The following is a 17,431-nucleotide window of genomic DNA, read 5'->3' as shown; positions in this document are numbered from 1 at the left end:
AAGTTTTCTTTAGTGCCAAAACTCATAAACCCGGTGTCCCGTTGCGGGTGATTGTGTCAGAAATTGATACTTGGAAAAAGCCGTTGGGGAAGTTTTTACAAGTTGGGAATTCTGCCTGTCAGCGACCCTTTCCTTGTTAAGAGCTCAGACACTGGGACTGATTTTTTGAAATTACATTCTGACCGTGGCCTCCAGGCGTTTTCTATCGATGTTAAGGACCTCTATTATTCTTTGCCGCATAGAAGCGCACAGTCCTGTGTTGAGCAATGTATTGAGTATGGTGCAGTTTCCTCCCAGAACGAGGCCGGCATTTCTTGCAGTCAGTTTTTAGAACTTTTACAGCTTTATCTTATTAGTTATTTTATTTTATTTATTTTATTAATACTGTAAGCCTTTACAGGCTCTTACAGGAGTGGGAACAACAAAGAAAAACAACAACGAAAAGTACAGATTGCCAGCAAAAAAAAGATCCCAAAATGAAAGAAACAAAAGTCCTAAAACAGTACAGACTGTTCCTGTACTAAACAGTACTTTCCACTTTCATTACTTGGGATAACCAATGTTTTTTGCAGAAGAGCGGAGTTTGTATTCGCGCCTGCATTGCTTTTAGTGACTTTTTTTATCCTGTTTAGACCGCGACATTTTACTACAAGTGCAAGGCACTGCAGTGTTTAATATATTTAGATACGTTGATGACTTTCTAATTTTCATCGAGTGCTCTTATGATGCCTTCATTCTTGAAACAAAGAAAGCGTTAGAAACGATTCAGAAGTGCTTAGTTCCCCTTCAAACTACTCATGAGTTGTCGGTAGAGAGGCCTATCCGCTTTCTTGATCTTCGCCTGAACTTTCAGGACAGCCACACGTGTTTGTCGTATGAGCCGCGCGCCAACAAGCCACTTCTGCCATATACGTCCGCACATTCTAAGCTTGCCAAGCGGGCCATTATCAGTTTGTGCTTCAAGAATGTCCTTAGCAAGTCTTGCTGCCATGTCGCGGACGTAAATTTTGCAACTCAAACTCGACGTTTGTCCTTGGCTGGATATCCTAAGGCATTGCAGGTGTCTGTCGCGGAACGCATTTTAAGAGAAGCGCGATACAGCACGCAGAAGTCAGTTGCCGATGTGCCTCCCGACAAACGCCCTAGAGTAAGTGTTGTACCCTACATGCACGGAATATCCCATAACTTGACAAATATGGCCCAAAGGTCAAATGTAAGAGTTGTCTTTTCGGCTCCCAACAAGTTTGGCAAGTTTGCAAGTTGACGGATCCAAATGCCGTCGCGTCCGATAAGTGCACTAAGCATTAAGGTAAAAAGTTCGTCGAGTGTGTTCACCGTGTGGTTTACAACATCCCGCTTTCGTGTGGGAAGCAATATATCGGGAAAACTGGGCGTTGCCTCAATGATCGGCTCCGCGAACACCGCGACAACGTAAAGAATGGCACCGGTGGGTTCTTGGCGATTCATTGTCGAGATCATGGCTGGAAACCTATCGAGGACGATTGCACGATTGTGTCCCGTGGCAGGACGCAGCTCATCCGTGAAATAACTGAAGCGCGGCGATGATTGCAAAATTGGGTGATAAGTGTGTTAGTTTCCCTTCACTGGCTCTCACAGAAAAAGAACTAAGTTTCTTGGAGGCGGCATCACATGACTCATAAATATGTTACACGAATGAGCAAATAGTTTTCTTCATGTAAGCGCATGCGCAGTCTATACTGCTTCACATATATAAACCGATTCAGTGGCACAATAAATTTAGTTGAAAGTTTGCACTTCGTGTGCGTTCTTCTTCTCTTATGTCCGTGTCCTTTTTTTTTTTTTTTGAGCAATAATACTTCAGTCAAACCCTTGTACGTAGACAGAGCACGTAACAATGTCGAAAGTAGTTATCATGCAAGCACAAACATGCAGGTTGCACCAACATGGAAAGTAATTACACAGTTCAAAGTCGTCAAAGGTCCTTGCTTTTCCATTGAAATTTGAGAAGCCCCTTATAGTGCACTCCCTTCAAGAGGATAACGTTTCAGCGGAACGCCCGCTCCTGAGGTTATTGGTTTCTTCAATGCCGATTAGGTATTCTCAACGTATAGAACCAGTGCGTACAAAACAGTAGATACGAAGCCTGACAATGCTCTGTGAGGTACTGGGTGCAGCAGAAGTGCCATAGTGACAATTACTTATAGCTTCTGCAAAGCTATTCCACATACCAATGGTAGCCCCTATAATACAAGGTCGTCAGTTGGCGAGCTTTCATTACTACTTTCAGCAAATTGACGGTTTTGCGCAGTCATCCCACCAAGCTGCCATAGAAGTGAACAAGAGAGGACATTACCAAGGCCGGGCAGCGAGATGGGGCTGACACACTCATTAGCCTACTATATGCCGCTCCGCCTCACGTAGGAGCAAAGTGGACATTTGTGACGAACTGTGCACGCGTGCGGCGTAACCGGCGTAGTTCCAAGCAGTATACAAAGGAAACCGCAGGGTAGACTCACGTGGGTCTTCGCACGTTGCAGTGGTAGAAATAGCTGACGACGGCAGTCTCGTCCTGCACAATTTTGCGGAACATGTTGGTTTCGTGCGCCAGCACGACCCCGAGAAAGAGAGGCCCTGTGAAAACAAAGCGATAAACGGCAGTTGTAATGAGACGTCCTTACGCAGCTAATACTATGCCTTACGGATACATTTCAGGAGAACGCGAAGCCCTGAGTGTAACAAGCAGTTGTGAGAAACGCAAAAGTCACGCGCACGAGCGCATATCTAATAAATAACTCTTAGTGGAGTAGTTAATTGAGGATGAGCTGACGGCAAAGGGCCACTTGGATCATTTGCCTGCGCTATATGCGTGTAATTTTGTCGTCGTGAGGACAGTGTACGTACGTGATAGTAAGAAGCAGAAACAGCTATCGCCATGAAAAGGCCATCAGAAACGAAACAGTCAGGATTGCTGTGATGCTGGTGCTGCGCAGTCTTTTGCGCATCATGCGCAGTTGTTCAGTAGAAAATCAATCAACATAATAGAAGTGAGCACATCACCTAAAGACCAAGGTAAATTTCACGGCCTACGTGAACCGGCATGGATGAAATTCGGTCGTTTTACGGAATGAGAGACTTGGATAGCCGCAATGATGCTGAGGCAAAGCGATCCACGTTGTTGTTCAAGTTTTAAAGCTTTCATTCAAAGAAGTATAAAACGTACACTAAATGCATTGGTCTCCTTTAGTTTCTTCGCTTATAGAGCCAGTAACTTCTGCTCACGGGAATAGTCAAATTATCTATATCAAACAAGTTTGAAGGTTCCACTTCAACAACGTTTTGAAGTTAACCGTCCTAATAGAGGGCTTCTTTTTTGTTTAATATGCGGGTAAACGCCCAGATGGGCATAAAGAAATGCTTTCCCAGTTCCTCAGAAGGTGATGGAAATGGTTTAAAGTCTAGAGACTATTTTCAATCCCAGCAACACACGGCAACTTACTTGAACGAAGAAGTTTACGCAGGAATTGGAAGGCATTTAAAAATAACACACCTTTCTATCGCACATCGATGTTGAAATTTATACAGGTTATTTGCCTGAAAAAAATTAATTCAGCCATCTCAGCGAAATATTTATGTTTATTAGTTTAGCACTGGGCTGTTATTATTTGATTTTATAAACATTTTATCAGCAATTTATCTTATAAGCGAGTGGAAGCACTAAGTGACGAGTGCCTGTCCGGGTCTACTACTGGTATGGGGGAAATTTCAGTAGTGAGAACCGCACAGCGAACGTGTGGGAAGGCCTGAGAGCGCCAACAGCAGCAGCAGTGCAGGAAAGATTTCGTCATGTTTATGTAGCACGAAAGCCATCAAAAAAGACGCAGCCACAGGAACGAGAAAACAGCATGGTGACCGTTGTACAAGCAATGAATATTTATCATTTACCCGGGGTCACAGCTTCAACACGAAGCGCATGCATAGCGCGTTGACAGGAAGACAGCTACCACAGTCAAGTGGTTGTCCCTTCTTTTGTATCGTTGTTCGTTTTTGTGCACATTTTATTTTGGCCCTTAGGCTGCAATAACAAGATAGAATTGTCCCAGCTATTAGCATTACTGCAGGTCACATTTGAGCCGTGACTTCAACAGTCCAACAAATCTCAGCGAAATATTTGCTCAGTCACAAAGCATTTTCGTAAAATGTTTTCTATTAGAAGTTTCTGAACCGTTTGCAATAGAGAAAGGGGGGCACAAATGTTTGAACTTCGACGAAGTGTCACGGGTGTAGTAGGTGTATAAAATTTCGCTTTCGAAAATGTTTGACAGCTGGGTCACAACAAATCACAGCGGTTGATCATTGTCAGTAGAACGTAATTACCTCACTGTGACCATAAAATTTAAAAAAATTGTCACTGGTACGGCTGCTGTGTGTTTCTTGACAACCAATAGTCGTGTTTCTATGGCCAGCCAAGATGAGAGAGCGTAAACTTTATTTTCAAATCAATAAGATTTGAGTCCGGCGTCTTTTTAGTGGGTCTGGGCACCCGCGCGGACGCGGTTCCGAGACCTTGTCTCGAAGCGGCTTCCTTGGCTCGCTGGACGGCCCAGAGTTGTGCTGTCAGGTTCGAGCTGAACAGTGCGGTCTTCCAGCGTGAGCGGAGGCTGGCGGTGGAAGAGACGGAGGGGTCGAAACTGCCCGACTTGTTTGTTAAGTTCTGACATTTCCATAACATGTGATTAACTGTGGCAACCTGGTCACACGATGTGCCTCTGTTTGTAGTGTACATGTCTGGATATATGGCGTGCATGAGTCTGGGGTTTCTGTAAGAATCTGTGTGTAATTGTCTGAAGTGTACTGCTTGCATCCTGTCTAACCTAGCGTGAGGGAATGGGTATACGCGTTTTTGTAACTGGTAGTGTGTCGTGGAACCTGGTCATACGATCCTCCCACGTCCAGACGTTTGCAGTACCCTGCGGGTGCTCTTCCTCCGATGATGCTCGGTGAGTGAGGCAGTTTAGCCCGAAAGGCGAAGCATCGATTACGATAGCAAATTAGCAGACAGCCATACGAAGTAAGGATAGTACTTTTATCGGCCGTATCAACTTGTCAACATTCGCTTGCTAACTAAAATACTAAGCATGGCGTGAGCGCCCACTGCAAGCAAGAACACACCACACTCGATGACTGCGGAAACTCCCTACCAAAACGTTAGCGTGAGGAAACGCGACAACAGCAGGGAGCGAAGTGACATTAGTTCTGTCTATCGCTCCAACGCAAAGCGAGCGCCGAGGGCACACAGCACGCACAAAGCTAAGAACCCCGACCTACAATCGCGATCAAAAATACGCGGCCCACGTCTCCTGGCGCATGCAGGAGCGGCTGTGGAGCCACACCGAGGCGCTGCTATCTCCGTCGGGCTAGGGTGCCTCGATGCGCGTGCCCTCTCGGAGGGTGGAGTCATTCTGTGAAGGGGTCAGTGCCGCCTTCCGACCGCCGGCTGCCATTGCGCTCCCCACATTTCGTTACGGTCGGTCGAGAGAGACTCATGCAAGGCGTGTTCTGGTCCGAAATGCCCGGGTGTTGCGTGCCCCACTGAACGAACCACTCACGGAATGACTGGAAGACGTTCCTATTTCCTAAGGAATCTAAAAGACGACTCCTCTGGCTGGTTAAAGTTAAGCGCGACAAGTGGCAACCCACGGACCGGTCGTGTGTGTGCAGCATAAGGTATGCCATTTCTGCATTCGTAGTTATTCGTTCATTTGTGTGCTTTTTCACGTAGCGTGTTCGTCTTGTATTCTTGATACCAGGCACATATGCATGCGTGTGCAACTCGTTTATTTCTGGATAACACAAAATGATTTGTTTTTAATCGCTTGTTGCACACCGGCTGCAAGATCGTCAAGATGCACAGTAGGCGTACGTTGTGCGCTCTTTGTGACCGGCGCCTCGTACAATTTGATTTGGACTTAGCTGGAAGAGCATACGCATGGCGCAGTAGAAGGTAAGGTGAGCTTTAAGCTTGCCTTTCATGTAATGACATACGGATCGTGTTGACGTGTTCTCCCGGCGTTATTCTTGTGCCGCTGTCCAACTCGGGCGGTACTTGGTGTCCGTGCGTGTGTGTATTCATGCGTGTGTTTGTGTGTGTGTGGGGGGGGGGGGGGGATGAAACCTATGACCACGCATGACGCATGTATGGTCATGACAAGCATGTCATGTCACGACTCATCATGACTGATTTAGTGACAATTAATTGGTGGTTATTGCTATGTATAGGAGCCAGGTAGTTGTGCATTGGGCATGAGTAATTTGATCATGCATTGTCTGTGCGTTCGCTATTTTTTCCCCACCCGATGATCGGCGAATTATTTGAATATTGGATAAGAGATGACTGAAGAGGATTTCAAGGCTACGTGTCCGTTTAACGACAGAAATTTATTTTGGGCGGTGACAGAATTAGACGAAAAAGAGAGGTGTTGTGTTTGGGTTCCGCGAACTTTGTGGACAGCATGACGCCAGTGTTGACCTACAACATTGCTTTTTTGAGCATACATATAATATAACAGGGTGCCACTTTCTATATTTAAAATGATTTCTTAGCTCACTACCCTTGTTCCACCTGTCAGTATAGGCAAGAAGCTTTAATATTTTAGTTTGGAAAGCGCACATGCCTTCAGTTCATATTGTAGAATTTCCTCACATTGTCCCTGTTTGTTCAGAGAAAGCCGACAGTCTTTGGCTTCTTCCTGATTATGTATTAGCGAGCCCCTAAATTTCACTTATCACTGTTCGTGAAAGTCCCTGTGTGTGTGTTAGTTATATTGGGCTGTTTAGAAGGTCAGCGTGAAGCTTTTTCAATTTAAACAGTGATAAGCTGGTGTCACCATTGCGTGCTTGCGTGCTGCAGGCAAAGTTTGAAGAAAGCGCCTGTGAGCAGAACCGGGCGGACGGCTGGAAAAATTTCCGATGCCCTCTACCACGGATCCATCACACCCGATGCTACGAAATCACAAAGAAAGGCCGTGGATGTGATATTGGTTAAAATGTGCGACGTGAAAAAATTCGCAAATGTCAGCACAGGTAACACAGATACAAACAGATGAGCAAAACGAGAACAAGGTTTAAGCAGGAGCCAACGTTTCGACAAGTGGACTTGTCTTCTTCAATAAGAAGACAAGTCCACTTGGTCAATTCGGGGAACAAGTCCAATGCGGGGAACATGGGGAATCTCCCGCATTCCCCGTGTTTTCCCTAGACACAAACAGGTAAGACAGACACAAATGAAAAGCTGCTACATTCACTGCAGTTTCCGTCAACCCGAAACAACCATTCAACATTGGTAGAACATCACCAACACACGGCCTCGTTTCAACCGCGGAGTGGTTATTTGACTGTTACGATCATTGCTTTCTACTCAGCGTTGCAGTATTCAGCCCGTAAATGGGCTAACTGATGATTGATTCGAAAACAAGATTTGAAAGTAGGGTGTGCGATGACAATTATTCTTTTGTCCCGTGGTGGCACGCGATTTGTTAAACAAATTCGGGTTTCAGCTGGCAGCCAAACGGTCTTTACGCTTTGGTTAAAGGCACGAAACTCACATACAGACACAGCGAAAGACGGCGGGACTCGTGCCTGCGTATGTTTCGTGCCTTTAACCAAGGTGAACAGTCACCAGCTAGCCCAACAAGACGTTCTTTTAAGGTCTGCGCGGCTGGCGTGGACGGCAGTTTTCTGCTGCCAGCAAGTCCAGTTGGAAATACCGCTTTAAAAATAAAAATGACAGAATATTAAATTGATATCTTCACACTGCTGATGCGAACATTTCGTGTTCTCGACATATCATTAAAGCAGCACACGCTATCAAAGCGAACTGTACGTGCAGCTGCGCGACGCCCGTTGCCTGCCTACGGAGCGGGCATCATAATGGCGGACGCCGTAGCAGACGACGCGGTTGTCTTCACCCTGCACGGCGGCGGAGGGGAGCCACGCCAATCTTCGCCCTCACTCTCTTGTAGTCAAGTAATGCACTTGATAAATTTCAAGTGCGGCGTTCGGCTGTTTCGCAGCTGACGGTCAGTGGGAAAGAGGGTTCCTCAGTGCGCGCTTGCCTTCCTCCCCGCGCCAACTCGCACCTCTAGCATACATTCTAAGTTTACACCCTTTGAGGAGGAGGAGGTGGAAAAACCTTTATTTTGCAAAGAAATTTGGGACTTCCCAGGCCCCCTGGGTCCCCGCACGACCCCACTGCACTCAAACGTTCATGTTTAACATGTCCATGACGCTGGCAGCCCGGCTGGCGGCGATCTTCTGCCTTGCCGGGTCCGTGGAGCGTAGCGAGATCCAGTCCTCCCAGGTTTGGAGTGGTACCGGCCCGCCGGCGGGAGGAAAAATGGGCAGGCCAGGAGTATATGGGTGAGGTTTGCTTTTGGCGCATTGCACAGAGGGCAAGAAGGTGTCATGGGTCGGTGGGGGGATAGGAGAGATGGAGTAGGTAGCGTGCGCGTTTGCAGGCGGCGCCATAAGTGTTGCTCTCTGGTAGTGAGGGAAGAGTGAGGGAATGGGTATGCTCGTGCCGAGAGGCACGAGCATTCGCGATGAGGTCAGCGAAGGCACACGCACGCTCCCTCGAGAAACCCCCCATGAGGTCCGCCTGTGCCCGGTTTCTCGACCCTTGGGCTAAAGAATCGGCGGCCTCATTGCCGGGGTTTCCCGAGCGCGTGGGCACCCAGTTGAGCTCAGCGCTGCGGGAGAAGGGGGGGCTCTGGGTCAGTGTGTGGAAGGTGGCAGGGTGAACTCTGCCCCTAGCATAATTTAGCAGTGCAGCTTTAGAGTCACTCAGGAAGTAGGTAGCACTGGAGCTGCCGAGCGCTAGCGCTGTAGCGCTCTTCAGCTTCATCTGGGTCTGTTCCCGGGGGTAGTTCCTGTATTAAGGGAGGGGTGGTTCGGTGTGTAAGCAACAGCTGTGGCTCCGTGCTGATCACATGCAGCGTCTATCCATATTGCATTCTGTTCATTGCCGTATGTTTATGAAGGGTTGCTGCTCTGGCTTTTCGTCACTCACGGTTTTGGTTGGGGGCGCATGGTACGGGGGAGCGGTCGAATGCGTAGCGTTTGACGAATTGCCATGGGAAGGGCTTTTAGTGAGTCATGATTAGCAGGAAGGCTAATTTGAAGTTTAGAAAGTATATGTCTTCCGGTAGGGGTGCTGGCTAATCGGACATATTGTGCCTGTAGGTGTGCTTCGGTTATTTCTTGTATGGTGTTATGCACACCTAATTGCGCCAGACGTTCGTTACTGGTGTTTTTGGGCAGACGGAGCGCTGCCTTGGTAGCTTGCCCGATTGTAGAATTTATTGTTTGGGTTTCGGTTACATTTAGGTTCAGGTAGGGGGTAGAATACAGTACTCTACTCATGGTAAACGCTAGTATCACTTGCAGAGTATCTGATTCACGCAGGCTGTGAGCTTTATTTGTTACTCTGCGTATTAGCTGCGTGGTGGCTGCTAGTGTGTTCTTTAAGCGTTTGATTGTTTCAGTATTTCTGCCATCTTGTTGCAGGTAGAGGCCCAGGATTCGAATGGTGTTGACCAGTGGACCTCCCTATTGTGCATGTAGATTCTGACAGGAGTATGATACAGTTTACCAAGAAAAGTTCAGATTTTTCCGGTGAGGAGGTGACGTCTACTATGGTGACCTCGTCCTGTATTACCATTGTGGATGTCTGCAGTGTTTCTTCGATTTGGGCATCTGATCCATAGGTAGTCTACAGGGTGATATCACCCGCGTACAGAGTATGGTCGAGATGCGGAATTTGCTGTAGCTTTCGTGCAAGCGGAATAAGTACTTCATTGAAAAGGAAAGGGGGCAGCACGGAGCCTTGCGGTGTGCCTACGTTCGCTAGTGTGTAGCGGCACGTGTGAAGGTTGTCTACGCACATGCTGGCCGTTCGGTTTTGCAGGAAAGCCCTTATGTAGTTGTATGCTCGTTGGCCAACGCCTAGGTATAACATAGCTTTTAGGGTGGCCTCGTGAGTGACGTTGTCGAAGGCCTTCTTGAGGTTAATCGCCAGTACCGTTTTGGTGTGCGTAGATATGAGGGGGTCGTGAGTTGAAGTATGGTATCTTGTGTGGATAGGCCAGATCGGAATCCAAGCATTGAGTGTGGGTAATGACCGGTGTCTTCCATGTGGCCGTGCAGTCTATAGCTAGGATGACGTGCTCAAAGAGTTTACTTAAGCTAGAGGTAAGGGAGATGGGGCGCATATTTTCTGGTGTATCTTGCCACACAACGATAAACGTCATCTATCGTGTCCGCATTTCTTTTCTTTAACGCTGCGAGCCCGGTACTTCGCAGTAACGAACGGCATGCGCGTTATCAGCATGACATAGCATTCCCGACAGGAAAGTAGCGCGCGGCGTTTTCAAGAAAGGAAACGCAAGCAAGGCAGGTGACGATTATCGTTGTGTAGCAGATATACACCTCACAGGGTGTAAAATTTTTTTAACGTGTAAGCGCACGGGACGTATGCCTGGCAGTGCCCGATTTGGTTTCACGTTTCATGTTTACGTGCGCCTCGCGCCCGTGTGTGCCGCGCTTCCGTGCCTGGCGTTTGATCGGACGGCACACGTGCATGCTGGCTCTCAGTGAAGGGCGCCATGGCAAGGCATTGGTGCATAGGAGTAGCAAGCAAAGAGCCACCACTTTGTTGGTGTCAACGCCCGTCCTGACTAATGTTGCATTCTCCTGTAAGGCGAAAGCGTTACTAGACTCACATTGCAGAAACCGTCCGAACCTGCAAGCCGTGCCAAGAACTACGGCAGCACGGCAAACGAAGCAAAATGGAAGCGCCCTGCTGTGCACTGACCCTCCGCAGCTGAGGGCCGCGGCTGCACGAGAGTGAAGGCGAAGTTTGTTGCCACTCGGTGCAGCCTCACAGCAGGCGCCCGATAGAAATAGCAGCGCCGCGATGTGGCTCGCAGCCGCTCCTGCGCCCGGAGCCGTGGGCCACGTATTTTTGATCGCGACTGTATCTAGACTTTGCCTCCAACGCAGATCCCTCTCAAGATACGGCCGCGCGCAGCCGCCACATGCGCAGTTGCAGCTCCTCCCCCCCCCCCCCCCCCCCGCTCCCCGGCGCCTTGCAACGTTAGGTGCCTCGCGCGAGAGAGAAGACGGCGCGCTTCCTTTTCGCATTGTCCTTTTCAGGCAGGCGAGATTGACCAGCCCATCATCGGCTCCCCTCGCAAGCTTTCAATCGCACATACAGCGTAGGCCGCGCGGCGATGGTGTTATCGCCCCTGGACGTAATATGGAACCTCGCGGCGATGCCGACGCCCATGCCGACGGCAAAAATGCTTTTGGATTGTCCATGTAATTGCTATCGCATTAAATTACTCCAATGTCTATCACCCATCTCCATTAATATATCGTGAACATGGATCATTTTGGCACCTTGCTATTAACTAAACGCAATGCTAAAGCGAGAAACCAGCGAAGCTGCAAGTTGTTTACTTAAATGACAATGCTCCTGCGTACGAAGCACTCAAGGCAATGAATGCCTTGAAGCCTATGCCGTAAAATTCTGAACGTCAAGGTTCAATCTGCCCACTCTGACTTGACATGGCACACCATCGACTTCACTATTACACTATAAGAACATTTTACACGCTGTAGGTTTTACCTTGTCCTTCAACAATAATCGTCGTCTGTTTTGCCCGCTTTCATTAACGCTACGCGTCTGGTACTTTGAGGTCACGAACAGCGCACACGTATCAGGGTAACAGCGTTCTTGACAGGAAAGTAGCGAGCGCAGTGTTAAAGAAAGAAAAAATACACGCAAGATAGATGGCTATTATTGTTTGGGCACAAGGTAAGCGCCAAAAAGTGAAACAAAACGTATTGTGTACTGTTCCTCTGCAGTCTCCCATATATACTGCGACACTATTCACTACCTCCGCCAAGTACCTGAATTCGAAATCCTGTCATAACGAAAGCAGGGACAGATGGTTGTATGCGAAAAAACTAGGAATCCCAAACAGAGCGCAAAAAGAAAGAACTTATGCCGGAATCGAACCACCCAACTTATATTCATATCAGCACGAAAACACGTTTGTGAGCGCAAAACTAACTCGGCCTGCGCTGGATGGCGTTTCTCCTCCCGAGGCGTGCTGTTTGAATGAAATTAAAACCGAGTTCACAAAATATGTATAGCAACCTCTTAATTTGACTTCACGCACCAGCCTTAGTGAGATTAGAAGAATTGGTGAGGCTTATACATTACTGAATAACGGACATGTCCTCTGCTATAGAAGTCTCCTAGATAAGAAGCAATACCGGGTAGCATTCATAATCCATATGGACCTAGCGGGCAACACTGACGAATCTTACAGCATTAATGAGAGGGTAGCTGTAGTCGTAATCAAACTTAATAAGAGGTACAGATTAAAGGCAGTACAAGCCTACGCTCCAACATCCAGGCACAATGATGAGGAAGTAGATCAGTTTTATGAAGATGTTGAATTGGCGATGAGAAAAGTGCAAACTGAGTACACTGTAGTAAAGGGCGACTTCAATGCAAAAGTGGGGGGAAAAGCAGGCTGGTGAACAAGCAATTGGCAACTACGGCGTCGATTCTAGGAACGCTAGAGGAGAGATGCTGGTAGAATTCGCAGAAAGGAATAAGCTTCGAATAATGAACACTTTTTTTCGGGAAGCGTAGCAACAGAAAGTGGACCTGGAAAGGCCCTAATGGTGAAACAAGAAATGAAATTATCTTCATCCTTTCTGCTGATCCCAGCATAGTGCAGTCTGTAGAAGTTATGGGTAGGGTAAAGTGTAGTGATCATAGCTTAGTGAGGGATAGGATTCACCTCAGTTTGAAGAAAGAAAGAGTATTCTTGATCAAGAAGAAACAGGCCAACCTAGAGGCAGTAAGAGTAAAAGCAGACAAATGCAGGCTGGTACTTGCAAACAACCCGCCGTGGTTGCTCAGTGGCTATGGTGTTGGGCTGCTGAGCACGAGGTCGCGGGATCGAATCCCGGCCACGGCGGCCGCATTTCGATGGGGGCGAAATGCGAAAACACCCGTGTACTTAGATTTAGGTGCACGTTAAAGAACCCCAGGTGGTCGAAATTTCCGGAGTCCCACACTACGGCGTGCCTCATAATCAGAAAGTGGTTTTGGCACGTAAAACCCCATAATTTAATTTTTTTTACTTGCAAACAAATATGCAGCCTTAGAACAGAGAGATGATGACGACATAGAGTTAATGAATGAAAGCGTAACTAGGCTGGCTTCAGAGGCACCAATTGAAGTATAGGAGGCAAGGCACCAAGGCAACCAGTAGGTAAGCTCTCCCAAGTAACAAAGGACCTAATAAAGAAACGACAAAGAATGAAAGTGTCCAACTCACGAGATGAGATAGAATTCACGGAACTGTCAAGACTGACCAACAAGGCGAAAATAAGTGATATTCGAAACTGTAATGTGAGAAAGACTAAAGAAGCCGTAAAGAATGGACGCAGCCTGAAATCAGTGAGAAAGAAACTCGGCATAGGACAAACAAAGATGTATACATTGAAAGATAAGCAGGGTAATATATCAACAATCTCAAAGATATAGTAAAAGACGCGGAAAAACTCTATACCGACCTGCGCAATACCAAGAGGAGTCAGGATACGTCCATTAGAAACACTAATGAACAGGATACAGAAACCCCTCCTATAACTAGCGATGAGGTTAGAAGGGCCTTGTAAGGCATGAAACGAGGACGAGCGGCAGGATAAGATGGAATAACAGTCGATTTAATCAAAGATGAAGGAGACACAATGCTTGGAAAACTGGCGGCTCTTTATACGAAGTGTCTATCGACTGCAAGCGTCCCAGAAAACTGGAAGAATGCAAACATTATACTAATCCACAAAAAGGGAGACGTTAAAGAATTGAAAAAATATAGGCACATTAGCTTACTCCCAGTATAATATAAAATATTTACCAAAATTATCTCTAATAGAACACAGGCAACACTGGACTTTGGTCAACCAAGGGAACAGGCTGGCTTCAGGAAGGGCTACTCTACAATGGGTCACATCGATGTCATTAATCAGGTTATCGAGAAATCCTCAGAGTACAATAAGCCTCTCTATATGGCTGTCATATTTTACGAAAAGGCATTTGATTCAGTAGAGATACCAGTAGTCATAGAGGCATTACGTAATCAAGGAGTACAGAATGATTACGTAAATACCTTGGAAAATATCTACAGAGGTTCTACAGCTACCTTAATTCTACACAAGAAAAGCAGGAAGATACATATGAAGAAAGGGGTCATACAGGGAGACACAATCTCTTCAATGATATTCACTGCGTGATTGGAAGATTGCAAGGAGTAAGGATCGATGGCGAATATTTCAGCACCCTCTGGTTTGCCGATGACATTGTTCTATTCAGCAACAATACAGACGAATTACAACAAATTATTGAGGACCTCAACAGAGCGAGTGTAAGAGTGGGGTTGAAGATTAATATACAAAAGACAAAGGTAATGATGAATAGCCGGGCAAAGGAGTACGTTTACCTAGCTCAATTATTGACAGGGAATCCTGGTCATGAGTAGGAAACTCATAGAAGAATAAAATTGGGTTGGATCGCATACGACAGACATTGTCAGCTCCTGACTGGAAGCTTACAATTATCACTGAAAAGGAAGGTGCACAATCAGTGCATTTTACAAGTTCAGACATATGGGGCAGAGATTTGGAGACTGAGATAGAAGCTTGAGAACAAATTAAGGACCGCGCAAAGAGCGATGGAACGAAGATTGCGAGGCATAACGTTAAAAGATAGAAAGAGAGCGGTTTGGATCAGAGAGCAAACAGGTATCGACGATATTCTAATTGACATCAAGAGAGAAAATGGCGCTGGGCAGGTCATTTAATGCGCCGGTTAGATAACCGTTGGACGATTAGGGTTACCAGGAGAAAGGATGTGCAGTCGAGGACGGCAGAAGACTAAGTGGAGCGATGAAATTAGGAAATTCGTGGGTGCTAGTTGGAATCGGTTGGCGCAGGACAGGGGTAATTGAAGATCGCAGGGAAAGGCCTTCGTGCTGCAGTGGACATAAAACAGGCTGATGATGATGATGATGAATATCATGTTTGCTTGTTTTAGCAAACTGTCCGCAAAAGTTTGGCGACTTCTGTAGGCTTCTACTGTTCCCACATAGAGAGAGTGCGGACAAAATTTTGGAAGCGAAAACATGTACTGCTGCATGCAGTATGCCTCAGTGGTCGACGCGCGTGTAACACTCAAATCGCAGTTTGCCGACTACGTGATTAGTCATCCGCGAGGAACGACATTTCGACGCGCCTGTTCGCGTTCGCCGCCCGTGTACACCGATTTTGCACCGGTTTATAGAGGTACCGATTTATTATGAAAAATAATTTCTGCCCATGTACATACTGCATCAATAATCAGCCTCAGCAACGTTGTTCGATTAATCAGACTGTTCTAGGGTTTCCACAGGGGCAAAACGATAGAAAGAACCAATCTTTAAAAGGTATCTGAGGGGATTCTCACAGTAGAACAGTATGCCAGAGACCTGCCCACAATATTTACTTCAGGCTTTTGCAAACGATGTACTGAGCGCACTGAGCTTTCTTATGGCTACGTCGAACAGACAAGGTACATGGATATGTAATTTCCTTCTTAGTCAGTCCATGAGCTATTAATCACCGCTGTGCGCACGGCGAACACGCAGAGCGGTCACCTACTCACCGAGCATGCCTCCAGCGCGCAACAACGTGCAAATGTCGGCGCGGCTAAAGAACTTGAGACCACGTGTGAAGGCGGCGACAAGCCAGGGCAGCAGCTGAAAAGCATTGTCGGGCACGCGGCTCTCGGAGAATCCCCACGGGTCCTCGAGGATCAGGTGAGCCACGTGTTCGGGCCGCCGTAGCGTGTAGGCGGATGCCACGAAGGCGCCGAAGCTGTGACCCAGCAGCACGAACCGCTCCAGACCCATCTGGCAACGCCACCCCTCCAGAGCTGCGCACCGTGTAAGGGGGCGAACCATCAATGAACCAACTGCCCCGAAATTACGGCAGGCATGCCTGTCAAAATATTCGTTGACGACCTCTGCACACTGGCTAGTTGCGCGTCCGACTAGCTCTAAACGCGAAAGAAGTGGCGGGTGACCTATTTTATTTCGTCAGATTCTTCTTGACACCTTCACACGAAAGAAGTTATGCGATGGCACTTCATCAAATACCTCGTATGTAAACAATTTGCTGTACCGTAAGGTTCTCGCGCACTAGCGGTGGGGAGTTAGCGGCCGGGGATAATTAATGCGCCTCCGAAGCATCGTCAGCGAATACGCCTGGTTGTCGCTTGTCGTTGGTTCGAATTGCATGCGACCAGCATTTCTAAGACAGCAGGCACGTGACTTGTATCCCTTTCTCTTCACGCATATGATAAACTAAATGCCGTAACAAGGTTTACTGCTGAACTAGTTGGCGCTGACCTCTTGGATATACCATAGAGCATAGAGCAAAAGCAAGACAAACGCAAAAAAGTGAGACCCACGGAAATAGCGCGTGGCATACCAGAGTGGTCGGCTCTGATTTGCCAGTGTTAATACCCATGTGCTTGTGCCGTACGTCTCCTTCTTTTTGTGCCCTGGTCTTACTTTTGCACCAGTATGTACAAGAACAGAAAGCCAAGACGACTGCTTCGGCTGGTCCAACAGCGATCAAGCCAGGCAGATTATCGGCGCGCACCTTGAGCGAGTTGGGCCTCCGCCATCCCCGCATCGCTGGACAGCGCGGGCCTCGAGCTTTTGCCGAACCCGAGAAGGTCGATGGCATAGACGCGCCGGCGGCGGGACAACGCCTCCAAATTGAGCACCCAGAGCGCCGCGCCGCACAGGTAGCCGTGCACGAGCACTAGCGGCAGCGCCCCGTCGGCTTCCTCGTCCGGCTCCAGCTGGATCGTCCACACGCGGCTGCTACGCGGCGGGCTGTCGCTGATGCGCCCCACGTCCACGTAGTATCCGCTGTATTGTTTCCCCATCGCTGCGAGAGAAGCGTCACGTGTGAGCACGACACGGCCAGCTCAAGCGGTTAAGGGACTCTTAATGAAAATGATGAGGTCATACGCCTAGATTGGTATTTCTCAAACAGCAAATGCCCCGCGTTCTCCAAGAGCGCAGTTTTGGCATAAAACTCAAAAGTGAAAGACCGGCGCTGATGTCCCCATCTAGTTTCTTAAACACCACTGTAAGTTCACAGTTCGGAACTGACTGGTCAGTGATAATGAATCATTATTGAACAAGTTAGCCTGCGACAAAATAAAGGGAAATTCAATATGACAACTCTGAAAAGTTAATCAGTAAAACGAAGGAGTGAGATAAGAAAAATACTGCGTCGCCTATCATCTCAAACGGTGACG

General features: G+C 47.6%; 1 protein-coding gene across 8 annotated transcripts in view; it reads right to left on the bottom strand.

The window, feature by feature from the left end:
* The window catches only part of LOC126547339 ((Lyso)-N-acylphosphatidylethanolamine lipase-like), a 100,754-nt gene that overhangs the window by 14,279 nt on the left and 69,044 nt on the right, over nt 1-17,431 (bottom strand). For 7 of the 8 annotated variants that reach the window (XM_072288054.1, XM_055062707.2, XM_050195310.3 and 4 more), the window contains 3 exons: nt 16,762-17,055; nt 15,761-16,030; nt 2,499-2,613 (listed from right to left, as the gene is read on the bottom strand). In XM_072288054.1, the coding sequence (XP_072144155.1) occupies nt 2,499-2,613; nt 15,761-16,030; nt 16,762-17,055 (679 nt within the window). The remainder of the gene's footprint in view (nt 1-2,498; nt 2,614-15,760; nt 16,031-16,761; nt 17,056-17,431) is intronic. The other variant, XM_072288053.1, reaches the window with a different exon arrangement.

Source organism: Dermacentor andersoni, chromosome 1 (genome assembly GCF_023375885.2).
Source record: "Dermacentor andersoni chromosome 1, qqDerAnde1_hic_scaffold, whole genome shotgun sequence".
NCBI classification, from domain to species: Eukaryota; Metazoa; Arthropoda; class Arachnida; order Ixodida; family Ixodidae; genus Dermacentor; species Dermacentor andersoni.
Note: the sequence above shows the minus strand (reverse complement) of the source record. Positions and strands in the feature narration are given on the sequence as shown.